This window comes from Erithacus rubecula, assembly GCF_903797595.1.
Source record: "Erithacus rubecula genome assembly, chromosome: 12".
NCBI classification, from domain to species: Eukaryota; Metazoa; Chordata; class Aves; order Passeriformes; family Muscicapidae; genus Erithacus; species Erithacus rubecula.
In genome coordinates, this window is record NC_136664.1 from 15796669 (window position 1) to 15823686 (window position 27018).

The 27018-nt window shown below is 51.1% G+C and overlaps 1 protein-coding gene across 1 annotated transcript in view; it reads left to right on the plus strand.

The window, feature by feature from the left end:
* The first annotated feature begins 3732 nt into the window (after positions 1-3732).
* Positions 3733-27018, plus strand: part of LOC306807058 (hydrocephalus-inducing protein homolog) — a 28200-nt gene continuing 4914 nt past the window's right edge. The window contains exons 1-20 of the mRNA XM_079316311.1: positions 3733-3846; positions 4330-4419; positions 5708-5815; positions 6072-6191; positions 6324-6458; positions 6658-6857; positions 8716-8840; positions 9410-9611; positions 10029-10212; positions 10594-10693; positions 11181-11299; positions 12388-12611; positions 13389-13456; positions 14166-14294; positions 15134-15233; positions 22989-23124; positions 23575-23739; positions 24071-24223; positions 26074-26312; positions 26662-26917. Coding sequence (XP_079172437.1) covers positions 4387-4419; positions 5708-5815; positions 6072-6191; positions 6324-6458; positions 6658-6857; positions 8716-8840; positions 9410-9611; positions 10029-10212; positions 10594-10693; positions 11181-11299; positions 12388-12611; positions 13389-13456; positions 14166-14294; positions 15134-15233; positions 22989-23124; positions 23575-23739; positions 24071-24223; positions 26074-26312; positions 26662-26917 — 2796 coding nt within the window. The 5' untranslated portion in view covers positions 3733-3846; positions 4330-4386. The remainder of the gene's footprint in view (positions 3847-4329; positions 4420-5707; positions 5816-6071; positions 6192-6323; positions 6459-6657; positions 6858-8715; positions 8841-9409; positions 9612-10028; positions 10213-10593; positions 10694-11180; positions 11300-12387; positions 12612-13388; positions 13457-14165; positions 14295-15133; positions 15234-22988; positions 23125-23574; positions 23740-24070; positions 24224-26073; positions 26313-26661; positions 26918-27018) is intronic.

Genomic DNA, 27018 nt, shown 5'->3' on the forward strand with positions numbered 1-27018 from the left:
TCTGCACATTTTAAGAATCTCTCTCTTTTTGAGACATCAGTAGAAGGCTCGAAATTCCTCATAAAATAATCTTCCTCTGTGGAAGTTTAGATCATACCTGCTATCTCCCTGTATGCCATAACATACTTGGATACCCATGTAAACTACCATTTGCTTGCCTTTTTTTATCCAGAGTATGAAAACCTGTCTGAAAACTTGGGCATTCTGGATAATTTTTTCCTTTCAGAGTGAAATGGAAGGGCCACACCTACTTCCTGAGCATGCAGTTTGATTTCCCCCTCATTTCAGGTAATTCTATAGCTAAAGTCCAGCTGGTCAATTTATCAGATGATTTGAATTAAAATTGGAAACCATTTTAAGCAAGAGTTTGAAATTCAGCATGAATGTCTTTGTAAAATCACAGTACAAGTGCTGGCATTTGCCTTACTCTTTGAAGAAATAATTCAAAAGGCAATTTACATCTACAGTCAAAAATGAAAGGAAGAAGTAACAGGGGAAGTGAAGTCAGGACATTTTGAACTATAAAAAGAGATTCCTCCCATCCCCCTCAATGTAAGACAAATATACAGAAGCCTTATGGGTTCATATTTTAAGCATGAGCTAAGCAATGTCCTTTCATGGTAGGTAACGAGCCAGCCTCTGTCTTTAAATGTGGAGATGCTGACTAGTATCTGGAATCTCAGCTGGAGAGGGGGGATTGTGTTACTAAATCAGATCCAAATACCAACACTGTCTTGGTTGAGCTGCAGCATCAGAATTCTTTCTGCTGAATATCACCCAAGTTTCCTCAGAGACCTTGACATCAGTGGGATTGTTGAGCATGCATAGTCCAAAAAAGAATTTCTGCACTAAGAGCCTGGATCTCTGATCACCTTGAAGACACCCCCTTAGGAGGAAGATGGAAGAGGCTTACGCTGCTTTCAAAACTTTAATTCAAGGCTTTCATTTCTCAGTTTAGAAAAGATAAATTTACTGTTGGGTTAATCAAGTTAAAGAGAAGCAATTACATGCTAGAAAAGAGCAAGAGTACTCCAGAAAGTCAACACTGCAGGATAGTTCTCTTCTTTTAGTAAGGTGGTGGTGGCAAGGGTGTTGAACGTTCTCTGTTCTGAGAGAGAAGCGTGGGTAGGAACATGAAGAAAAGGAGACAAAAGGCAGTGCCCTACAGACTCCCCTGAAGGAAAGAATCTGGTATCAGCTCACAGGAAGCAAGCACATCAAAAGAGAAATCCACGTGAAGCTGTTCAAAAAGGTTTGTGAGTTCCTTTGGAAAGTGTGTGCCCTATCCAAATAAAAGATGCCTTTAGGACAGCCAAGAAGGCTGTTCCGTGGTCACTCTCGGAGGTGCTGCGGGCCAGAAGCATCAGGGACACAGAACACACTGCCTGCAGTCATGCTCCAGCTTCAGGGCTACAGAGCCTGGGGGCTGCAGGAGACTTGGAAAGCTGCACAGCAACAACTGCACAGCACAACCACCAGACAGCTCCTGAGTGAGCAGGCAGACATGAACAGGGCACCACAGCCCTCCTCAGATAAATACAGAGCCAAGTCTTGCCCAGTTTTACAGGGAACTGACCAAGAATTCCAGCCAAGATTCCCATGGACAGTTACAGTGATCACATCCCCTGCTGCTGGTGAGCAACACCAGCAAGGGAACAAGTGAAGTTGACAGGGAGGAGGTAATCTTAAATCATTCAGACAAGAGAAAAGTGAGGCCTTTAATTGGGAAAGTGTGGCACAGACACATCAGTGTCCAAAGCAGTGACAGCACATTACCCCCTGTGAGGAGCCCATTGGCTTTGGATTTGTCTCTGCCCTGGCTGTCAGAGACACGTGGGGAAGGGGCTGCACAGGGCTTGCCACGTGCAGGAGGCAGCGAGGAGAAGATGGAGCAAAGCCTTGTTTCTCAGGAGACTTTGCCTGGCAGCCAGTTCATGTCTGCCATGGGACAGCTGTGAGCAGGGGAAGGGAAGCCCCAAGAGCCTGTAGCCCAGAGACACTCTGCAATCAGACAGCAGATGGTCTCTGCCCATGGGCTGCAGTGGGACACTGCACTGGGCAATGGTCTCCTGTCAGCAGGCAGGCTTTGGGAGGGGCCAGGGGGCTTACAAAGGGTCTGCACCATAAGCTGGGGTGTTTTCAAACCTTGCTTATTGAGTGAGTGGCTTTGGAGACCGTGCTTTTTGCTTTTGGGGAGGCTTTGAGCCTGGCTTTTTGAGTCTGCAGGCCTTTTGTGTCTTGTGTTCCTTCTTTGACTCCAGCCTGCTGAGGACCTGGCTGCATCTTGCTCACCCTCACATGTGTCCTGTGTCCCTGTGTCCCTGAGCCACCTGTGTCCAACCCTGCTTGCCTCCAAGCCAGGCCTCTCTCTTTCCCCCTGCCAATTCTTTTCCCATTTTTCTTCCTCTTGCTCCATCTTTTCTGGCTCTCTTTAGTAGAGTCACTCCTATTTTAATTTTGTTTTTCCATTACCAATAAATGTTTGTCTCTGTTGCCTTGATTTCATTCCTGACCATCTAATTCTCAAAGAGCTGCTGGCAGTGTCCCTCAGTGGAACACGACACCCCGATCCAGCTCTGCAGCACAAGAGGATGCTCCTGCCAGGCTCTGATTGTTCTGCTCCAGCACCTCAGAGCCAGGAGCTGGGAGCAGAGAGATTCCTCCACCAGGAGAAAGCCACTGGCAGAGGATTAGCTCTGTCTCGGGGCAGCACCAGCTTATCCTGAGCAGAGTGCAGGAGCTCACGCCGCGCTTGGCCCCGGGGAAGCTCTGCACGGTTTCCTGAGCTGCAGGAAGCTCAGCCTCTCTCTGCAGCAGACAATGCCATCGTGTGGCTGTTCCTGCCTCCTCGGCTGCCCATCCAGCCTAGAAACTGCTGCTTCTAGCCTGGAGTTAACCAGCAGCACCCTCTGTGCTGCTGAAGTGTTTCCATAGCACGAGGGGACCCCTTAGCAGGATGCAGGCAGGCTTCCTACAGATCTTTCTCCAATTTCCAACAGAAGTATTTCAAAGGAAAGCCGTTTATGGGAAAGGTTAAACCAAGCCCCTGGAAGCTCCTGACCAGTGGACTCGGTCACCCTCTGGGGCTCAGCAGAGGCTGAGGGATTCCAGTGGCAGCAGCTTGAGGTGGGATGTGTGACCAGGACTGTGTGCCACAGTAGCCCATGCCCTGGCCCCTCCTCAACCCCACAGCAGTCTTCACTTCTCCAGATTACCTATGACCACATTTCATGTAAAACTAAGATTAAATACACTGCAGCCAAGCAGCTGGAGCTGCCAAAGGGGTGTGGAGAGGATTTGTCTTTCTCTGGAGAGAAACCCAAGCACTGACTTCTCTGGCCCATCTAGCAAGGGCTCATCTTCCATCTTACTTCCCCACAGGGACACCACTGGCTGTTTCTCTTCAATAGAAGAAATAAGCAGGTGCCCACTGGGCAGGTTGTGGTGTTCAGCAGCAGCACTGACTCGCACATCCTGCAGCAGAGCAGGAGCTCAGGAACAGAGACCCCCGAGTGCTTTGGCCAGTGCCAAGCTCTGAGCTCTCTCTTCTCCAGCTCTGCCCACTCAGTGCCCGGGCTCTGTGCATGCACAGACCCCATCCTGGGTTCCATCCCTTGTCTCTCAGTGCTGCTGATGTCAGTGGAAGCACCAACAAGGTCATCATGCTGTTGCCTTGATGTCAGCACAGTCAGTCACATTGGCAATCCTTGCCTGGACTCTGATCTTGCAGGTTGTGTGCAGTCTTCAAGCAGCCTTTGCTGACTTGAAAGCTGATTTCCAGCAGTTAGACTGAGCAGTGAGCAGAGAATTCTCAAAGTGGGGATTACCTGTTCAAGGGAATTACCTGTTCAGCCTCCTCACAAGTCTGAGGAGCATCTGAAGGAGTCAAGATATTTTAGCCAGGTAAGCAGCCATGTGGCACTCACTCTCCTTCCATTCCCACCAAAAACTGTAAGGCATAACAAAGGACAGTGTGAATATTAATATAGATTTGGTTAATAATTGGGGAAAATGGGATTCCCAAAGTGATGGAAAAGGTGGGAGATGAGAAGTGCCACAAGGCTCTGACAAGTCTTAGTGGCTCATGGGACTGCATCCAAAGCAAAAGGCTGTTATGCTTCAGGGTCTATTTGTTCTGGGGTTTTACTTCTATCAATGTAAACTCAGCCACTTAAATATGGTCTCATGATGAATCAGGGTGAGGTGGCCTCATGTCCTTCACTCTGAAGGATGCCACAGCCTGGGAACAGCAGTGTATCCTTTGGGTGTGCCGTGAATGGGAGTCTGGATTTTCAGAGTTCCATTGCTGCTCCTTGCAGGCAAGCCAAGACATTGTCCAGAATGGCTTCTGGATTCCAGGGCAGAGGGGCAGAACCTCGTACTCGAATGCTGTTGAGAGAGAGAGAGAAACCTCTGACTGTGAGTACCTCTCACTGAGCAGTGCTGAGGCTGGAAACTCCCCTCGTGTCCCTCCTCTCCCTGCCCTGCCTGTTGTCCAGCAGCACTGCAAAGCTGCAGACCCCCTCCCCACCCCTTTGTGCCGTGCTCTGTTGCAATCTGGGTGTTGCTTGGGGTGATAGCAGGTAAAGAAGCAGGAAGGGCCTTTGCAGGTGTTTCACAGAAATGTTTATTTCAGCCAGGCGCGTGCACAGTCCATGGTTCAGAGGCAAAGGCAAAAACTTTCTGGGTCTCCACAGTGCTCCTGTGGGTGGGGGCTGTCCTGGTGCAGCAGGGACACCGTGTGTTGCTGCAGGGACAGTGCAGCACCTTGCCTGGCTGTGCCACCGGGCCAAGTTCAGTCAATGTAAAGCTGAAGCCCTGAGCATGTGCTTCTTTCCCTTTCCCTTTCCTTTTCCCTTTCCCTTTCCCTTTCCCTTTCCCTTTCCCACAGTAATTCCTTCTGTCAGGCCAGACACTCACCTGTGCTGCTCTGACCACTCTGCCCTTGGGCATTTGAGGGAGGGGGAGAAGCTCAAACTCTGCCCAAAGCCCTGGGAGACACAGCTGGTCCCAGCTAGAAGAGGTTCCAAAGCAGCTGCTCTCTCTCATCTCCTGTGTGGGGCACAGATGCAGCCCTGCAGGCAGCAGTGGAGCCAGGGCCACAAAGGTCCCTGCCTGTCTGGAGCTCACTTGACTGAAGATGCCCCACTGCTGAGGCTCTGTCAAGGAGAACCCTTTGGTTTCTCCTGTGGAGTGGTCTGTGAGCCAAGAAGGAGAACACAAATGCTAATTAACAGAGAAAGCTACAACTTGGACACATTTCTGTGCACCTCACTCTTGGTCCAACTTTGCTTTCCTGGATCTCTTGGACGCATCCAGCAATGCTCTATCCTCGCTGTGAGTTTTGAGTGTTGTACAGGGATGGAGTTAAGGGAGTTCTGAGAGCTGCTCCCCACTTCCTGAAAAGGTCACTGCCTCAATGCAAGGACACTAAAGAGGAAACAAATGCCCAAAGAGCAGAAATGCCCAAACATGTCCCATCAAATCCAGGAGAAGGTAATGGGACAGAGCCATGTGCTTGGAGTATGTGCATTGCACTCTGGATTATTCATTGACTGATGCTAAGTATTTCAGCAGGTAACTTCCAGGCCTTCCAGAACTGTCCTAGCCAATGAGATCAGCAATTATTGATCAGTTGCAAGTGATCAAGAAAAGGCTCTATGAGCAAGGGCATTTCTGAGGCTCTTGCTGGTGTTTTGCCTTTCAGCTGACACCCTCTGCCTTCCAGGAGGAGATGTCTCTCACCACCAAGCAGAGGCTGGCCAGAGCTAAGAAGCTGCCTCCGATTGTCCAGCCTCTAGCCTGCCATGACAAGGTAGCCTTTCCGTGCCCTTGCTGTTGGATGTGATATTTGAGGGGGGTGCCAAAAGAGCAGCTTGGCTTGAGCCTGCTCAGTGTGGTCCAGGAGTGTTTGACCAGGCCAGGGCAGAGGTGGAAGAGCCACTGTTTGCCCAGTGTGACCTGGGCAGATGCACTCACCCACAGTCTGTACTTCACTGAGGATCAGAGCAGAATCTTCCTGCCAGCAGCTGAAGCTCTCTCTCCTTGCTCTCCCTTGCCTCTCCTTGCAGGTCTCAGCAGCTGAGCCAAAGCAGAGCCTACTTCAGCCTTGCCCAGCAGAGGTGGTGTTTCAGAAGTACAGCCCTGGTGAGGTCTGTGAAGTGCCAGTGGTTCTGAGAAACACGGACAAGGTAAGTGCTGGCGCGTGGAGATGTAACACTGTGCTGGAAGAGGAGAGTGCAGAGGGTGCTGAAGGATGGCACCGGGCCATGTCCACCTGCCTCCACAAGTGGCAGAACCATCATTGCATGTCTTTCCCGCAGGTTTCTCATCTGGTGAAGGTCACCTTGGAGAGCTCCCCTTATTTCCAGCTGCTGGACCCCAATGACGTGTACCGCAAGCTGCCCCCGGGCCTCTCCAAGACTGTGAGCGTCCTCTTCACCCCTGGGCACAACCGGGTGAGTCTGCAGCTCCCCAGAGACTGGAGTCTTCTCTGCAAAGTGAGCCTGCAAGGCTGCATCCAGAGCATCTGGCCTGGGTTTTGAGGACCTCTGCTGGTTTCAGTGGAACTGCACTGGATCTAGAGCTGGGAGATACTCTGCCCATGCTGATGATGGGGATAAATGCCCTGTGCTGAGACAGTTTTTTTTCCTGCAGGATTACTTCCACCGGCTCATCTGTGTCACTGAAAGGGAAGAGCTCATTGTGCCAATTCGGGCCATTGGTGCCCGAGCCATCCTGAACTTCCCTGACCAGCTGGATTTCTCACAGTGCCCGGTCAAGTACATCACCCAGAAAACTGCGCTGCTGCGCAATGTTGGCAACCGGGAAGCTCATTTCCAGCTGAGCACCCAGAGGTGAGGCAGCTCATCTGTCCTTGTGCAAAACTCCTTTGGGTGACAACAGAGCTGCTAAAGAGCAACAAAAGAAGCAGAGCATGGGAGCTGCTGCCCCGCAGCCCTGGCTGGAAATGGGCAGGACATGTGGGCTTTGCTGTTGCTTCTCATGGTTTATGCAGGATGCAGCCTTTGAGCTTTCTCTGTCCAGATTTCCTGGAGGCAGCTGGAACATGTTGGTAGCTGGCTTGCACCCTCCTGGGCACAAGCAGCTTCTGAAATGGTTACTCACCACTGTCAGCCAAACAGAGCCCTTCTCTGGGAGGCCACGGGCACGTGGCTTTCCCGTGGTCCTCTCAGGAGATGCTCGGCGTGAGCTGTGTTGTGGACAGCCTGTGCTGTTCCTGGCAGTCTCAGAAGATAATCAAACTGTTTCTCCTGTTGGCTGAGCTGGAGAAGATAATGCATTTTTGACATGGTATCTGCAAGGAAACCAGTTCAGTTGGCTGGTGGCGAGTTGAGGGTTACTTGATGCCAGAGATCTTGGTGTAGGAGCTGAGGTCAGGAATGCAGCACAGACCTGCTGTCTAACCTGGCACAGCTGAGTGGTTTTGATTTTTTCCCTGGCAAAACAGAGGCCAAAGACAAATGGACTTTTCTGCTCTGAAACTTGAGGGTCTGAGAGGAGCTTCCACCAAAGCCTGCCCAAGTTATTTAAGCAGGCTCCTCAGATGCTTTTCAAACACACTGCTGCTTTTGATTGTGCAAATGTGTAGTCAGGCACTTGTAAATCCATGCACAGCTTTTCTCTGGGATTTCCAGACCTTGTTTTGTCACCATTAAAACTGATACCCAATAAAGTCTGGTATCCTTTTGTAATGTGCTTGCCAGCTGTTCTTCTAAGTGCTCCAGAGCATGTTGGTTCCTGCTTGATAGGGATTTAAAGAGTTTCTGAACTTCATCAATTGCAGTATCAATTACTGCATCAAATATTGCAGTAGATCAAATAGAGCCTGGGTGCATTGACAGAGGGAAAGATGGAGCTTGTGATCTTCTGACTCTGTACAGAATTTTTCAGCATAGAGATGGAGTAATGGCTGCTTGAACCTAACAGAATGGATTTATTAAAGTAGTTAAAGCTGTTTGACTTCAGCTCTTACACCATCACTAAAAAGTAAGGCATGTTAAAATGAGAGGATATTTGGGGTTTTTCCTGCAATAGGGGTTAGTGGACAGATGAGGTAATTGAATTAGCAGTAACTTTTCTGTCTTCCTTGGGTGAGAGGCAGCTTTTAATGAGATCGATTCTCCCAAAATCAAATCATGTCATCATGGCAGCGAAGGCACAAGTGTGCAAAAGAACATTTGGTTATATCAGGTAACTGTACCATGGGACTTGAAGTAGATTGCGTCCTCCTTGCACACAGTGTTTACCAAAAGTGCAGGTGAATGGTGTACTGAGAGTCTTGCTCACAAAGTTGCCAGCTTTGCTCACTTGTCAGCTCTGTTTGTAAATCATGTCAGGAGTACTAGGTCCTTGCTATCCTCATGTCTATAACTTTTGCCCAGCTCTGTCAATAAGGGGAGCTGATGTCTGCAGAGAGTAAGCAAGATGCAAATGACCCTTGAGCCTCATTGCAGAGAGCTGGAGGCAGAGTATGGGGGAGACGAGGTCATTTTATCCCACGGGATCTTGCAAAGGAAGGCTGGGTCTCCTCGCACTGGAGCCAGTCGCTGTTTCTGATCCTGTCTGTTCTGTCTCCTGCTGACGGTGGGGGTTTTGCTCCTTGCTTGCACAAGCGAGCAGAAGTGAACTGGACTGCAAAAGGGATAACATGCCCAGATGTCCCCCAAGAGTCCTGATATCTCTGTGTTGCAGCCCTTTCTCTGTCGTTCCGGCCACGGGAACTCTGGGCATCGGTGACAGCGTGCAGGTGACAGTGGGATTTCTGCCAATGTGGACTGGTGACTATTCCGCGTCCCTTGTCATGCACTACGACACAGGTGAGTGCTGGGCACTGCACAGGGCACTCCCTGCATCCCTCTGAGCAGAGTCCTTTCTGAAGCAGAAAGGCCAATATGACCATGGGTTTAAAGATGGAGATGATGATAGTTTTCATGGTGTTCATGTTGTAGTCGTTTGTCATCTTGACACCATAGTCGAGCTCCATGGAAATGCCATTTCTAGAGAGCATGTCTGATATTTGTTGTTTGCATCTGGCCTGGGAAGCACTCACCTGGGAAGCTCAACAGGAACGGTGAACTTGGTACTGAATCTAAGCCCAGGCGAATCCCAGGAATTGGTTGGGAATAACGAAGGTTTGAAAGCTCTGGAAATGAGGCAGCTTTTGGTAGGGCACTGTTCTAGAGAGTGAAATGCTGGCACAGGTTGTCCAGGGCATCCTCATGCTGTGCACATGCAGTTCTCAGGCTGTGACAGACGCACTGACCCATGGAACTGCTCATTCAGCTAAAAGCTGCGACACTTTCTCCTGAGACTTGTGGTTTGCTCTGACCCTTGTGCTTCCATCAGCCAGTGAGCTGAGCAAAGACTCCCCTTTGCTTTGTTGCAGGTGAAGATACCCACACAAGCCTTCATGGAAGAGCTGTGGATGTGGACATCAGGCTGGACAGGAACACCCTGGCGTTTGGGAAGACATACATCACCCAGTCAAAGCTCGCAACCGTGCTCATCCACAACCAGAGTGATGTCACAACGTGCTTCCAGTGGAAGGCTGTCGGCACTCAGGAACAGGAGAATCACCTGAAGCTGAGGTGGGTTTGCAAGATCCATTGTGGTGACATACCTTGCCCAAGGGGTCAAACTAACCTATGGCCTCAGGTGATATTGGTGCTTTTGAATGGCCTAGGGTAAGTAAACCATCCCATCTCTACCTGCCTCCCCCAAGCAGTTCCACATCTGGAAAAGCCTCTTGAGGTGACTGGTGGGTTCCCCCTCAGCTATGGCAGAGGATTTGAGCCAGGAGGTCCTCTTGAGGGCTGCTGGCTTTGGAAAGCTCTCCTGAGCTTGCAAGTGTGGAGAGTGGAGTGCAGAGTGTGGAGTGAACAACAAGCCGTCCTCAGGTCCATTTGGGAGCCCATGGCAAGGAGCTGCTCCTGCACTTGCACTTCTCTCTGCAGATACGTGGCTTACGAAACAAGCTGCTGGGTTTGTGTCTCCTGTGGCTGCAGGCAGTATCTCAGGCTGTGTAGGCAGGAAAAGGACAAGTTGTCTGATTTTGTGACGGAGTGCGGAGTGGACGCCACTGGCCAAGAACGCTTTGCTCTTGTCACCCGCAGCCTCCAGAGTGAGAGGGCAAAGGTGGGAGAAGATCCCATGCTGCTCTCTGATGACATTTTCTCCCTTTGGCCTAAGGTAAGTGATGGCAGAGAACCTCCCTTCCTGCTTCTCTTCCTCTTCCTCCTCCTCCTCCTCCTCCTCCTCCTCCTCCTCATCCCTGAAGAAAGTCATTTGACCCATCCCTGCCTCAGCTGGCTTTGTGTGCCAAGAGAGAAGTCATCTGCATTCTGCTGAGCTCAGAGTGCTGGTTGCAAAGAGCGTTTCTGCCCTGTAGGCTCCTGGCAGGCAGCAGGAGGCTGACTAAAGCTTCCAGACTCTGTTATCAGGGTCATTGATGAGTGTTACTCACTCCTTGTTTGTTCCTGATGCTCTAAAGAAAGGCTTGCAGGACTGTGGTTGAAAACAAGAAATGGGAATTTTGAAGGGAAATGTTTTTGTTGTCTCCTGCTGCTGTAGGAGGGCGAGATCAGGCCCAAGTGTTGGGCTGAAATCAGCGTGTTGTTCAAGCCCCAGGCAGCCCAGCTCTATGAGCAAACAGTTTACTGCGAGGTCACAGGTACGGCTCCTTGCCCTGCCTCTCTCTCCGCAGCCAAGGCGAGGTGCAAACGCTCCCCCAGCTCCCCGGGCTCCTGTGGGATTGCTGGGAAGGGTCCTGCTCAGCAGGGCAGTGCTGGCACATCCCATGTCCCTGCAGCTGCCGGGGCATGCCCTCTCGTTTGACTTTTTCCCTCTCAGCTCCTCTGAATGCCTCCTGTATTTAGCGTGCTCCTCCTCCCTTGGGAAAAACACTCTCTGAGGTGCACCCAGAAAGAGGAAGAACACAATTTCTGGCATTCTCTAAAGTTCCACTATCAACAGAGGGGTAGAAGAAAGGATGGTCTCTATGGGTATATCTCCTGAGGGAAGAGAAGGGTCCGTATCTTCTCCTGGAACACCAGGAGCTGGTCTCATGCAGCTCAGAGTCAGGGACTAGCACTAAGGCAGCCTGGAGAATGCAGGGTAGCAGAAGGAATTACTGGGCTGAAACAGCAATCTCTCCCCAGGCCGTGAGAACAGGCTGCCCCTGCACCTCATAGGGGAAGGCCTCGGGCCCTGGCTCCGCTTCAAATATGAGGAACTGAACATCAAGAACGTTTGTGTCAGAGCAAAACCCAAATACGAGGTGAGCAGCAGGGCTGGGCTGGATCCTGCTGGCTCCTGGGGTGGCAGTGAGCCTAGTGGAGCTCTGCAATTCTGGGCAACTTGGGCAGCCGAGATACCAGCCACATAGGGGGGTTTCGTGGAATCTGGATCTTGCTGATGGGCTCAGGAAGGTCTGCTGTTCATGAAAGCCCAATCCCTTCTTCTGGGCAGCCTTCCTTGGGGACCAGCTGGGAGGCCTGCTGCAAATCGGCTTGACACGTGAAAGCAGCAGCGGGTCTAAAAGCTGCACGTTCAGAGGCTCTTGTTCCAGTCACAGACAGAAATCACCTTTGTGCTTAGACTGTCCAAAAGCACCTGGAACACGCTGCCTGCATTTGAGTTCAAGTCCATTGCAAAGAGTTTTCAGTCAAGGCCCTCCTGCCTGTTCCTGGGAGTCAGAGGAAAGCCATGCACCCTCCTGGCCCAGCACTGGTCAAAGTGTGTGGCAGTGCTTTCCCTTGCTGACCAGTCCCTCACCACACTTCAGCCATGGTGTATCTCTCTAGAAAGAGCAAAATGTTTCTGGGAAGGAAGCAAAGGAACTTTTTTACCTCTTGGTTTCTGGTTGCTCCCACATGCAATAAACAGGTTGACTGCAATGGAAGCTGAACATGCCCTGCCCATGGTGGGGTTGGGCACACTTGCAGCAGCAGCAGCAGCAGCAGCAGCAGCAGCAGCAGCAGCAGCAGCAGCAGCAGCTCTATGCTGATTTCACTGGGAATGCTGCAATGCCCAGGGTTGCTCTTAGGGCCTTAAGGCTGTGAATGCACTTGGTGAATGCACCAGGAGCAGCTGCTCTGTGCTGCTGGTCAAAGTGGCCTCTCTGTGCCAGTGGGGGAGCCCCAGAGTGGTTATGTGGTTATGTGAAGTTTATCACTGCTTTGCATGAAAACCTCAAAGCCATACAAAATTGTATTTCAAAGTTGTAATTTTTGCTTGTGTCATGCAGCAGCACAGGGCATCTTCTGCCTTTTACAGGTGGGAATCGTTTAATTCCAAAGTACCTCAGATTTCTGTGGGAAAGGAAGATTCCTCACGTATTTGCATTTGGCTTTTCTGCTGCTGCAGGTGATCCTGCTCAACAAGGGGCCTATTGAGGCTCCCTTTAGGCTTGACCCTCCAGCCACAACCATGGGCTCCTGCTTCACCTTCCTGCCTCAGGAGGGCATCCTGGCACCCAAGAGGCTCCAGGTCATCCGCATCTCCTTCTGTCCAACCACCATGGGCGAGTTCCAGGAGCAATTCTACTTCCATGTGACTGGATCCCCTAAGCCTGTCACCTTGACTATCAGGTGAGGAGAGCTTTGGGAGCTTGCTGGGCACATCTGTAGCTGCCTCTGGTTCTGGCATCCCTTTAGTGTGGGGGTGCCTGCTGCCCTGTGTGGGTACCCAGGAGCTGGAGTGACTACTCCCTGCAGGGATGTCTCCTGCTTAGGCTGTGGCAGGCAGTGGGATGGATCAGCTTTGGGCAGTAGCTGCTCTGGGATGTCCCACCTGAACACCCAGCAAGGTCCCCAGGGCTTTGGAGATGGGCCAGCCTGGGTGATTTGGCACCAGCAGCAGTGCTTTTAAAAACTTCCCTTAATAATCCATCTCAGATGGGCAGCAGCAGCCTCCCCTCACCTCGCATGGCCACGCTGTGGGGGACAAGCTGTGCTGCCAGCTCCTGTGCAGAGAGTGCTCTGGTGCCTCCTTTCCCCAGCCAGGAAAGGGCTGATGTGGGAGACAGGGAACTGTGCAGCAGGAACTGTCCCCAAGGATGTGGCTGGTGCCATTGCAAAGGTTAACATCCTCACTCAGCAAAGGGTAATGGTGGAAAAAAAGAAGAAAAGTGATGGCAGGAGAAGTCCAAGTCTCTTCTCAGGAGCACAGCAGCTTTGAGGGCTTGTCCCCAGCAGTCTGTCAGCTGCCTCCTGTCCACGTGGCTGCTGTGCTGGGCACAGGCTGTTGGCTTGATTTGAAACCCAGGGTGGCTCTGAGAGCAGCTTTTATCCACGCCCTCCCGAAGGACACCCGAAGCCTTTGCGAGTCCCTTGAACAAAGCCACTCCTCCTTGCTTTGTCCTGCAGGGGCTGTGTCGTGGGACCCACTTTGCGTTTCGACGTGCCCGCCCTGCACTTCGGTGACGTCTCCTTTGGTGAGTGTGCCCTGGGCTGGCGCCAGAGCGGGAGCGCTTTGTGTGCTGCTGGAATGGAGCACTTGAACAGAGGAGCGCTCGTGCCTCCAGCACAGCCTCTTCAGCCTGGTCATTCCAAGGCTGCTGGTGCCTCAGGTACCCTTTTGCCATCATGAGGTCAAAGAGGACCAAAGGAATAGAAAGTCAGCATCGCTGTTTGGCCACTTCTCATTTCCTGTTGAATAAGTGGCACAATAAAAAAAAGGCAGCAGGCAGGAATATGGTTCTGCAACAGCAGATGCATCCTGCTTCATCTGATTTTGCTCCTAAGGCTTCTTCAGCTGAGGGCAGCTGTTTTATTATAGCTTCTTGTAACTGTGCTGCTGCCTGTTGTCTACATCTTGTCACCTCAATGGCATTTGAGATTGTGACATCCTTTTTGTGCCTCTCTGGTGCCTGTTTTGTGCCCTTTGTCCTTTTTTGTGCCTCGCTTGCCTCCCCGCTGGAGTCACTGCTGGAGCTGGCAGTGATCACTGTTGAAGGGCATGAAGGCTGTGGGAGATGTCCCCTCCACACAGAGCTGGCCAGCCAAACCATATATCCTCTGCAAAGAGCTGTAGTTCGGCTAACAAAGAGGCAAAATGCAAGCAGGGTTTTATCCTGCCAGGATATTGACACCAGGATTCATGGAGATGTGATGCCTAACGGGATATTTGTGTCCTTTCCTTAGGTTTTCCTCACACCTTGGAGTGTCGCCTGTTCAACGCCTCCCTGGCACACATGCTTGTGGAGCTCCGTGTTGCTGGGGATGGTTTGGGAGAGTTGAGTGTTGACAGCTTCACTCAGAAGAACACGCTCAGTAACCATTTCTGGAGGGAGGGAGCTCGAGGTTCTGTGGGGCCAAGGGAATTTGCTGTAAGTCCCTGCATAACGACTGTCCGTGCCCTGAAATCCCAGCTGATCAAGGTAAGGGAAGAGTCCAGCTGCTGGGGCTGAAGCTTCACTGCAGTGTGGGAGGGCTTTAGCTCTGCTGCCAGCTTTGGGCGTCGTGTCAGTGAGATCTGCACTGGCCTGAGGCCCCTGTTAGCTGGGTTACTCGGGATATTCCTCAAGGATTCCAAAATCACAAGCTGAAATCATGCATCAGGTGGTCAAGTACTGCAGCCATTCATGTGTTTTTGTGAGCAATTTCTTTGATGACAGGTGGGCAGAGGAAGGATGAGGACAGAAGGTGGCTGTTCAAGAGAGAGATATCATTGTATAAGTAGTTTTCTTTTCTTCCTGGTCTCCTTTCTCATTTCCTGGGCAGCAGATGAGTGTACTCAGTGCAGGGATCTTCAGTGGCGACAGGAAAGACTCTGCAGTCGTGAGCTGCCCAGCATGTGCTGGGCCACACTTTGCCCTCAGCTTCCTGCTGTAAGTGCTGGACCTCGTTGTGTTCAAGGCAGCAGATGACTTCTGCATTGATGTTGTTGCAGCCAGGTGAAAACTGACTTAGTCCCTTGAACAAATCTGATATGGCTAGAAGGTTTTTGTTACTCCCAAAGACTGTGCCTCTACTTATGGACCAGGCAGAGGAACTAAGGCAAAATCCTCCCTTTCTGTAGCATGGAAGAAGGTTTGCGAGACAGCACCACATGGGTGATGAGATTTTGGGAGCAAGCAAATCCTTGCTGCACTTCTTTTCTCTTCTACCAGATCACGCTGTGCTCCAACACGGCCAGAGAGTACAAGCTGGAGCTGGGGTGGACGTGATTGGTGTTGGCCTCAAGTGGTTGACACTGCCCCTCACAGCCAGGTACCAAGCTTTCCTCGCGCCTCTTGTCTTTCCTCGTGTATCCAGCGCCAGCACTCTGCCTGGCGCAGCTCCCAAGGAGAGTGCTGCTTAATGAGCTGCATCTGCCCATCTAGACACGAGCAGAGTGCTAGGAAAGCAGCCCATGGTTGAGAGCCCCCCTGCTCCCAGCCAGGCATGACCCTAGGCCTTTTTCTAAGGGAGCCAGAATAACATTCATTGTTGGCCTGGGGCTTGGTGCTTGAGATGTAACAAACTTCCTGTCCAAGTTTGGGACAAATTTTAGGAAAAAAGACCTCCAAAGGATCCCCTCCCCCCTTACAATTCCTTCCTTCACTAAGCTCGGAAAGAATTTTCTTCAGGGGAAAGGAAAAACTTTTATTAACAAAATACAAAAGAAACACTTCCCAGCACAGACCCAGATTGAGATGAACTCGGCAGATCTTCGCCGGGAAGGGCAGCAGAGCTTCTTTGGCAGACTGCCAGAGGTGGTCTCCGAAGTTCAGATCTGTGTCCTCTGGAGCCGGTGCAAATCTTAGGGATGGGGGGGGGGAAAGGGAGAGGGGCAGTTTAGGCAGCTGGGAGGGGAAAAGCAGCTGAGCAGCTGAGGGGAGGGGGGGCAGGGGGGCAGCAGAAGCAGCGGCAAGCAGCAGCCAAAGCAGCGAGCAGCGGAAGCAGCGGCAAAAAGCCCCAAAAGCCGAAAAACACCCGGCTAGATAAAACAGCCCGGGGGAGGGGCCGGCAGCTCCATGGTGGGGGAGGGAGGGAGCTAGTCAAAACATAACCCATAACATTCCACCCCTTATCCCATATCGTGATCATGACACACGATTGGGATACACACTTATTAGGCACAAACTTTCTCTGACTTGCTCAAAACCTTCAACACTTACACATCTCCTCCTTCTCACTTGCTCAGGCCTTTGTCACTTACACATTTCCTTCTATTCATAAAATCTGGCATACAATGGTAGTGGCACTCAACAATAATATTTGTATACAACTTTATCCTATAATCAGATCTCCCTGAGGTACACAGCAGGTTGTTCCATCCTTCTGCATAATCCACCAAGTACATCCTGGTCCTTGAGCAAAGGCAATCCCACGAATGGGTTTGCCTGTACTCGAGGCAGGATGAATCCATACTGTCTTCCCTAGCAACCCTCTGACATGGGCCACTGGGACTTTATCTCCATCTATCACATTAAGGCCTTCAGACTGGGCGGGACCTGCTCGGTTGGTGGAACCTCGAGTGTTGACTAACCAAGTGGCTTTTGCCAGGTGCTGCTCCCAGTTTTTTAGAGATCCCCCACCCAATGCCTTTAATGTGGTTTTCAACAATCCATTGTACCTCTCCACTTTACCTGCAGCTGGTGCATGGTAAGGGATATGGTACACCCACTCAATACCATGTTCCCTAGCCCAGGTGTTGACAAGCTTATTTTTGAAAGGAGTCCCATTGTCTGACTCAATTCTCTCAGGCGTACCATACCTCCAAAGGACCTGCTTTTCCAGGCCCAGGATGGTGTTGCGAGCAGTGGCATGGGACACAGGGTAGGTCTCCAACCATCCGGTGGTGGCTTCTACCATGGTCAGCACATAACGTTTTCCTGGTCTGAGGCAGTGTGATGTAATCAATCTGCCAGGCCTCCCCATACTTGTATTTGGACCACCGTCCACCATACCAGAGGGGTTTACCCGCTTGGCCTGCTTGATGGCAGCGCAAGTGTCACAGTCATGAATGACTTGGGTAATGCTGTCCATGGTTAGATCCACCCCTCGGTCTTGTGCCCACTTATAGGTGGCATCCCTACCCTGATGGCCTGAGGCATCATGGGCCCATCGAGCCAGGAACACTTTTCTCTTATGTTCCCAATCTAAGTCTATCTTTGAGACCTCTATCTGTGCAGCCTGATCTACCTGCTTGTTGTGCCTGTGTTCTTCATTAGCCCGACTCTTGGGAATATGTCCACATGATGGACTTTCACGGGGAGCTTCTCTACCCGAGTGGCAATGTCTTTCCACTCATCCAGCCCAGATTGGTTTTCCTCTACGTTGCCAGTCAGCCTTTTTCCACCTTTCCAGCCAACCCCATAGAGCATTGGCTACCATCCACGAATCAGTGTAAAGGCAGAGCTTTGGCCATTTCTCTCTCTCAGCAATGTCCAAGGCCAGCTGAACAGCTTTGGGTTCAGCAAGTTGACTCGATCCACCTTCTCCTTCGGTAGCTTGTGCAACCTGTCGTGTGGGGCTCCATACGGCAGCTTTCCACTTCCGGTTCATCCCCACAATGCGGCAGGAACCGTCGGTGAAAAGGGCGTAACGTGTTTCATCTGCTGGCAGCTGGTTGTACGGTGGAGCTTCTTCAGCCCGGGTCACTTGCGTCTGCTCCTCTTCCTCAGCGAGACCAAAATCTTCACCTTCTGGCCAGTTCGTGATTATCTCCAAAATCCCAGGGCGATTCAGGTTGCCAATATGGGCGCGCTGGGTGATGAGGGCAATCCACTTGCTCCATGTGGTGTCGGTGGCGTGGTGGGTAGAGGGAACCTTTCCTTTAAACATCCACCCCAGCACTGGCAGTCGAGGTGCCAGGAGAAGCTGTGCTTCTGTGCCAATCACCTCTGAGGCAGCTTGAACTCCTCATAGGCAGCCAAGATTTCCTTCTCTGTGGGAGTGTAGTTGGCTTCGGACCCTCTGTAGCTTCGCTCCAGAATCCCAGGGGTCGGCCTCGGGTCTCACCAGGCACCTTCTGCCACAGGCTCCAAGACAATCCATGGCTCCCAGCTGCTGAGTAAAGCATGTTCTTCACATCTGGTCCCCTCCTAACTGGGCCAAGGGCTACTGCATGGGCAATCTCCTGTTTAATCTGAGCAAAGGCTTGCTGCTGTTCAGGGCCCCAGTGGAAATCGTTCTTCTTGCGGGTAATAAGGTAAAGAGGGCTCACAATCTGGCTGTACTCAGGAATGTGCATTCTCCAAAAACCGATGGCACCTAGAAAAGCTTGTGTCTCCTTCTTGTTAGTAGGTGGGGACATAGCTGTAATCTTGTTAATAACATCAGTAGGAATCTGACGCCGTCCATCTTGCCACTTCACTCCCAGGAACTGAATCTCCCGAGTAGGTCCTTTAACTTTACTCTTCTTGATGGCAAAGCTGGCTTCCAGGAGAATTTGAATAATTTTTTCTCCTTTCTCAAACACTTCAGCTGCTGTGTTTCCCCATACGATGATATCATCAATATATTGTAGATGTTCCGGAGCTTCACCCTTTTCCAGTGCAGTCTGGATCAGTCCATGACAGATGGTAGGACTGTGCTTCCACCCATGGGGCAGTCGGTTCCAGGTGTACTGCACGCCCCTCCAGGTGAAAGCAAACTGAGGCCTGCACTCTGATGCCAAAGGAATGGAGAAAAATGCATTTGCAATGTCAATGGTGGCATACCACCTTGCTGCCCTGGACTCCAGCTCATACTGGAGTTCCAGCATGTCCGGCACGGCAGCGCTCAGTGGTGGAGTCACTTCATTCAATGCCCGATAGTCCACAGTCAGTCTCCATTCCCCATCAGATTTACGCACAGGCCAAATGGGGCTGTTAAAGGGTGAGTGGGTTTTACTGACCACCCCTTGGCTCTCCAGCTCTCAGATCATCTTATGAATAGGAATCACAGCATCTCGCGTTGTTCTGTACTGCCGGCGGTGTACTATTGAAGTGGCAATTGGTACTCGTTGTTCTTCTCCCTGCAGAAGTCCTACTGTAATTGGATTCTCAGATAGTCCAGGCAAGGTGTTCAATTGTCGAATACGCTCTGCCATCACAGTTGCAATTCCAAATGCCCATCTTAGTCCTTTGGGTCCTTAAAATACCCACTCCGAAGGTAATCTATGCCCAAAATACATGGGGCCTCTGGACCAGTCACAATAAGATGTTTCTTCCAATCCTTTCCAGTTAAACTTACTTCCGCTTCCACCAGGGTGAAGTCCTGCGATCCACCTGTCACACCAGCAATTGAAACAGATTCTGCTCCCATGTGTCTTGATGGAAGTATCGTACACTGTGCACCTGTATCCACTAAAGCTTTATATTTCCGTGGTTTCGAAGTGCCAGGCCATCGAATCCACACAGTCCAAAAAACACGATTTTCCCTCGCCTCACCCTGGCTAGAGGCAGGGCCCCTCTAAGCCTGTTTCTCCTTCTTTTCTGGGGCATACATCTTAGAAGTTCCCTCAAGAGGATCAGACATGTCATTATCAGTATCACGTTCAGCACTTTGGCTGCGAGAGACAGGAGCGGCTTTCCTTCTGGTGGAACTTCCTCTTTCAATCTTTCTTTCCTTCAAATCCCGCACTCGTTTTGCCAGAGCAGCCGTAGGCTTCCCATCCCATCTTCTCATGTTCTCTCCAGAATCTCGCAAGAAAAAACAATTCAGCTCGGGGAGTGTACCTCCTCTCCCAACTGGGGGAACGTCTGCGTTGGGTACCAGGGTTTCTAATCTGTACGGCTGAAATTTGGAGGAGGTCCTCCTTAATCTCCTCCCTGAGTTTCCGATGTTTTTTCTCTATTTTATCTTCTAAGTCTTGCAAGCGTGTTTCCACAGCTGCAATTCTAGCATGAGTCGGGCCATGTACTGCATCCGCATATGCACGAAGCTTCTTTCTTTGCCATATCGAGTACTGTCTCATACACCTCATCTCTCTTCATTATCGCTAGGGCAGACGCATACTCAGGTGGCCCAAGCTGCACAAGTTTTCTCCACATCACCGGTGTGCATGGTACCAGGTCTGGATTTCTAGTTGTTACATCATCCGAAAAAATAATTTCTGCTACTGCCATTTCCCTGAGGCGTTGGACCCCCTGCTCTATGGTTTTCCATCGGGTCTGCTGCACATATAAGTCATCTGCACACAGATATATTTGTGCCACGCTATCCAGGACCCGTGCCCAAAGGCTTTGAGGGTTAGCTCCCCTCATCACACCTTGGTCGATAACATCATGAGACAGAGACCCCAAATGTCTCGCCTCAGAGCCATCCAAAACCGTGGCCTCCCCTGCTGCATCCCAGAGACGAAACCAGCCAGCTAATAATAGATTCATCAGGTCTCCGGGTGTAATCTTTTCTTAAACCACGAAGATCCTTCAGGGAAAGGGATTCATTATTAGTCTCTGCTCTTCCATTAGTTGTTTTAACTCCTGATTTTACATCAGGAGGTGTTGAAGGTCCCTCTCCAGCATCATCATCATCATCATCTTCCACTAGCCTATCAGTCTTCTTCGTGCATTTCCCACTTCTCGTACTAGTAGCCACAGCCATTGGTTGGGGCTTTTTCTCCAGTTTAGCTGCTGGGTTTTGGCCTAGGGGGTTGGCTGCAACTTGAGTCACTGGGATAGGGGATAATTTATCTCCCTGTTCCCTCTCCTCTGTCTCCTGCTCTATCGTGCCTAGCAGGGTACGATATGCATGTGCCAGGGCCCAGCTCACTGCAATAATCCTTTTCTCTTTAGAACCATCCTGACACTTCCCCTTTAAGTACCTTGCAACCTCAATCGGATTTTGAATCTGTTCTGATGGGAATTCCCAAATTATGGGGTCAGAAAACTCCTTTAAAATCTGGCCCATTTTCTCCCATTTGCCATTCCACTCAAGATTCCTCCTGCCCAGCTTGACTCCCAAATCAGGAGTCCTCCCAGCACCTTTAGAAATCTCGGCCTTAATTTTGTATAAACTGCAAATGGTGCAACAGAGGCTTAGCAAATTAACTGCCAAAAAGATAATGTCCTTAATATTCAGGGAGGTCTGAATATTTTCTAATACAGATGTAACTAATTCAGAGGAGAGGAAAGGAAATAAAGGCAGAAAATCCTCTTTTCCTGCTTCTCCTCTAAGAAATAACACAAGCCATGATTTATATATTCCTGAAGCGATTCTAACATTCTTATAAATCTCTTATGCCATTATCACCAAGCCTAGCCCGATGAGTATTTTGGTTAATACCCCTTTAATAAAAAAACTTCGTATTAAAGAGAGCACCGGAGCTATCTCTGGATAAGTAAACAAGCCCAACGACCACAACGGTATTAACACTTCAAAGAAACTTAATAACCACCCATACAGGCAGGCTCCCACAACAAAAGACATTCTGGATTCAATAGACATACCAATACCAACAGTTGAAAGCAAAATATTATCAGAATAAAGTTTTTTCCACTTTTCTGGTTTCCCCGTACGGGCCACCAAAATAATTTGTCCAAGTTTGGGACAAATTTTAGGAAAAAAGACCTCCAAAGGGTCCCCTCCCCCCTTACAATTCCTTCCTTCACTAAGCTCGGAAAGAATTTTCTTCAGGGGAAAGTGGAAAAACTTTTTATTAACAAAATACAAAAGAAACACTTCCCAGCACAGACCCAGATTGAGATGAACTCGGCAGATCTTCGCCGGGAAGGGCAGCAGAGCTTCTTTGCAGACTGCCAGAGGTGGTCTCCGAAGTTCAGATCCGTGACCTCTGGAGCCGGTGCAAATCTTAGGGATGGGGGGGGGGGGGGGAGGGGGGGGGGGCAGTTTGGGCAGCCGGGGGGGGAAAAGCAGCTGAGCAGCTGAGAGGAGGGGGGCAGGGGGGCAGCAGAAGCAGCGGCAAGCAGCAGCCAAAGCAGCGAGCAGCAGAAGCAGCGGCAAAAAGCCCCAAAAGCCGAAAAACACCCGGGTAGATAAAACAGCCCGGGGGAGGGGCTGGCAGCTCCATGGTGGGGGGTAGGGAAAGGAGCTAGTCAAAACATAACCCATAACACTTCCTAAGGGTTGTCTGTCCTTGCTCCTGCAAGTGGTGAACTTGTGCTGGCTTGTGAGCACCCTGCAGCATTGTTTTGGGACACAGTGAGCAGCCTGCTGAGAGCTGGGGTCTGGTTCACTTCAACAGTGCATGTGCAGTGGGGAAGAGGCCCAAGGCAGGAGTGGGGAGGGCAAAAGATCTTGCAAAGAGCAAGATAGTCCTTGATGTGGCAGGTGAGCTCAGGTTTTGCTGCTTCCCTCTGGTCTTTTGAGTAATGTTCTCAGAGCTGAGGCCAAAGGTTGGTCTTGCTGTTGCAAAATTCTATCCTGCTATGCTGCTGTGGGTGTCAGTAGAATGACAAGAGAGATGCAGTTCCCTGGTGCTGTTCCTTCTCCCAGACAGAGCCATCCAGTCAGTGCCTGGGCTGCAGTTCTGTCAAGCAAGTGCAGCTGGGGACAGTCAGGTAGAGACACGTAGGGCAAAGAACCGAGGGAGCTGTAGGAACTGGAAGGGGTTGATCACCCCTTGCTGGAAGAGACGACTCCGTTTTCAGGCAGGACAAGGGTGCTGTAGGAGAAAAGGGAGTCATTTCCACTGATACACCAGAGTCTTGTGCTCCTTGAACCTTGGTGGGCACTGGTACCCTTTGGAAAGGCTTCCCCAGAGCCTGGGGACTGTTAGAGGAGTCCTTGCAAGTGTCCTTGGGCAAAGAAGGGGCAAAACTGCCAGGACACTTGGGAACAGGGCACATGCTGTGCTTGGGCATTTGGAAGCCTCTGCAGTGCAAAGCCTCAGGGTTTGTCCCTCCTTGCCAAGAGGCGTTTGAGTGACAAGTAGTTCAAGGTGATTTGTCACTGTAGAACTACTGAATTTGTATCAGTGTATCAGTGAAAAGTTGGATTTGTCAAATGCCTTCTGCTCCGTTCCATTCTCTTTGAGGACAAAAGGTGTCAGTGCTCTCAGTATGTCAATTGCCTCGGGGTCATTTCCTTGCCCAGGTGCATGGCTCCTGCCCTGCGAGTGCTCGACCCTGTCGTGTGGTTCGGCCCCTGCTGCCTCAAGTTCCCCTACACGGAGAAGGTGACGCTTGTGAATGACAGCGACGTTCGTGGCTGCTACCGTCTGCTCTCTCAGGTTTGCCTTGCCTCCAGCTCCTCCCCTCCAATGTTACTGGGGGGGTTATTAGGGGAATAAAAGGGTTTGGATCAGACCTTGCTGGTTTCTATTCAAACCTCATGGTTTTTTGAGAACAGAAACCTGAATACAAACTTCAGGAAACAGCTGAACATCTTGAGGAAGATGTTTATGTCCTAGTCTTTGACTTGTTTGCAAGTGGGAGAGCTTAGAGGGCAGTGAAAACCTGATGCAAGGAGGCTGTCAGAACAGAAGTGGCTGTCTGTGGACGCAGCAACTTCTGGACCCCCTGGGGATGCTCAGCACCTACACCTTGTATCTTGTTGTTTGCCTTTTTGCTTTCTTCTGAGAATTTGTACAAGTGCGTGTGAGTTGCTCACACCTGCGGTAGATGTTAAGGAGTGTAATGCTTCCTCAGTTCTGAATTGCTTTTGATTCTGTCCCTTGTAGGAAGACAAGGAGAAGGCCTCTGCATGGTACTCCAGCTCTGAGCCGTCTGGGATTATTGAGGCTCACGGCTCGGTGCAGATCCCAATCACACTCGAGGCTCAGCAGCTGGGAGAGTGCAAGGCCACTGCTGAGGTGGCCATGTTTGGGAGAGAAGGATCCCCGCTGGTGAGAGCCAGGGGAGATGTGTGCCTGCAGCAGCTCTTGGCAGTGGGGCCTAGAGCAGACAGGGATTCTTTCAGGAACTTGTGCTGTATGGCTGGTGGGGACAAGGACAGAAGGGATGGGTGGCACGAGTAGCAGCTTGTGGCTCTCAGGTGGGATCGCTGCAGACCCCACACTTGCTCCAGGCCTTCTGTTTCAGTCTACATCACTGACAGCTTCAAAGGGCCATCATTATCCCCAGTTTAGGAATGCTCTAGAAGCTGGCTAATGTTTTCAAACTCTCCTTGTTGAGATTCTTTTTTCTTTGACCTTTCCTACCTTCTTCCTGGAACAGGAACTCCATTTGCAGTGCATTGGCCATGGACCAGTTGTCTGTGTCCAACCAGGGGAGATAAACTTTGGCACTACCCGAGTCTTGAAAGACAAGTCCAAAAGGATCCACATTGAGAATCACAGTGAGATTCCTGCACCCTTCCGGGTAGAGATGGTAAGTGTCTGTGGGGCTGTTTTCCAGTGAAAATGGATGTTTAGCAGCAGCCCTTGACTTGGTTTTTGTATGCAATGTTTCTGTATTGATCTGTGTGAGTGGAAGCAAGAAATTCCATCCGAGTGCAAGCAAGAGGAGCCAGGGTCCCAGGCACGCCTCTGTGAAATGGTTTGCAGAGAGGCTGGAGCACAAATGAGTCTGGATGATGTTTGCAATTCTCTATTTTGTGAAGATATTTAGCTGTGCAAGTCATGGTTTTGGGGGGCGGAGATCAAGAGAAGCCTGTGGCCCACTGCTTCTGAGAGGGCATGGATGTCCCCATGGATTCCCCATTCCATCTGCATTTGCTTTGTGCCGACGTTCCGTTGATGGCAGAAACCAGGGTGTGAGATCTGCCCTCAAAGGGCTCGTGGGAAGGCAAGCTTCACAGCTCCTGTGGCTCAGACCCATAGGGCTGTTGCACACAAATGCACTGTGAGGGTTGTGCACCCCCTGCTCTCTGCAGCATTGCAGAATATCTCTGGAGAGCAGCTGCACAGAAAGGTCGTTTCATTGGTGGAGGTTACACAGAGGGGACAAGCAGCAGGGTTGGATCTGTAGCTGCTCCTCTGGAGCACAAGAAGCAGCCAGGAATGATCTGTGGCTTGGGGCTGAGTGGGATGTGCTCCTTGCTGGAGGGGGTATCTGTGAGGGGCTTGAAAACAGCTTAAAAATTTTTTTGATTTTCAAGATATTGGGTGGGTTCAACTTCTGGAGCTGGTTAAAGCCAGCCCTGACACTGTGGACTCATTTGTGTTTGTGGATAAAGCATTGGGTGCTGCGTTGGAGTTCAGGCTCAGCCTCCTGGGCCAAGGAGGAGCGGGGCAAATTTTCCTCTTGCTGCTTTTCCAGCTGATTTGGGGATAATGCAGCCTTAAAGTGGGGGATTTTTCCAGGACAGTTAGCTGTGTCTAACTGCACAATGCAATTCTGCTTTCAGCCTCTTCAGGGAGCAGTGCAGCTTGGCTGGGTGGGCCCGGCATGTAAAGGATGGGTTTCACATGCTCGTACCAGGGCCGGACCTGCAGAGCTGTGTCTGTGCAGCTCAGCTGGTGCAAGGCCTTTCCTCCCTCCCCGGGGCACTTGCAGCTCTCTCATCCATCTGTAGAGGGAGGTCCATGAGAAAGCAGAGAATGAGATGCTTGGGAAGGCCATGCCATGCCCAGAGGGCATGTCCTGCAGGTGTTTTTCTTCTGCTTCTTGCTTTCCTGCTCTGCTATAACCATTTAGAGGTGACTTTTCCAAAGCAGAGGGCACTGGGGGGCCTCTCCACGGCTGATGATGGGTGGGGAATGAGGGCTTCAGATCTTTAGGGGATGTTGAGGAGCACTGATGGCCCCTAGAGAAAGGAGACTTTGAGTTTTTTCAGCTGGCTTTGCGGAGTTATTCTTCAGGCTCTCAGCAGTGTCCTCCAGCTGTGTGGCTGCTGGGCTGGGATTTGAGCAGTCCTGACTTCCTCCAGCCTTGAGCCTTTGTGCAGACCCAGCTCCACTGTCGGGAAGCCAGGAGGGAGTGAATAGCTTTCCTTGGCAAGCCCTCCAAAGAGAGTTGGCAGGAGAAATAACCTTCTCCTGAGGAGGAGCATCCCTTGGGTTGAGCAAAACGGGGCTAATGACCTCAGTCTGTTAAAAGAAGCTAAAATACAGGTTCTTGGAGGATTGCTGTTGCCAGACACCATAGCTCACATTGAGGGAAATAATAAATGTTTAGAGTTTTTACACTCATCTCTTTAGCCTTCCTGTTTCCTGTACCTCACAGCAGAGCAGGGTTTATGACTCCCATCCTAAGTTGATATCTGGCTTGTCTTACAGGCTGGGAGATGCTCATGCTGGAGGATTGAGCCCTGTGAAGCAGTGATCCAGCCTACATCTGAGATGGTGGTGACTGTGACAGCAAGCCTGGATGACACCAAGGAATTCAAGGGCGAGGTGAAGGTGTTAGTTGAGAATGGCCGTACGATCATCATCCCTGTCCGGGCTGTGGGCATTGGCACCACCATTGTCACCGACAAAAATCTGCATTCGGAACTCAACTTGAAGTCCCACTTCAGGTAGGAGACTCTCAGCTTCCGCTTCTGTGGGTTCAGCAAGGAATAATTTTTCCATAGTCCTTCAGGCTAGTTCTTCTTCAATACTCAAGGCCCCAGCTGTGTTTCCCTGAAGCCACAGGAGTTCCTTTAGAAATACATCAGCCGAGAGTCGCCGGATGTCCTGGAAAGCCCCAGAAATGGAAAAGCTGGAAGGCCTGGCCAGGCTGCAGCTCTGAGCCTGGGCAGCCTTTTGGGTGGAGGTTTTATTGCAGAAGGTGCAGTCGGGGAATGCGTCAGGGTGAAGCTGAAGCTGAGTGAGCCCAGGGCAGTAGCAGCTGCCGTGCCATTTTCCATCTCTCCTCTCTCCTAGCTGCAGTCCCTGCTGTTGCCGGTTCACGGTGACCAACAGAGGCCGCCGCGCCCAGCGGCTGTACTGGAGCACAGAGAGTGTCAGCACGGCCGGGCAGAGCACTGGCGGCCCTGCCCTCCGTGGCAAAAGGAGTAAAAACGCCTCCCGGAGCCGCAGGCGGGGCAGCCCAGTGTTCAAGGTGCAGCCGCTGCAGGTGGACCTGAGGCCGGGCCAGAGTGCGGAGATGGTGCTGAAAGGCTGCTCCAGCACTGCCCAGGTGAGGCCCCTGCCAGGGCAGAGCCTTCCCTGCCAGTTCCCCCCACGGCGGCTCCTTCTGCAGCCCCTGGACCTTTGCCTGGGAAAAGGATCCAGTGACTT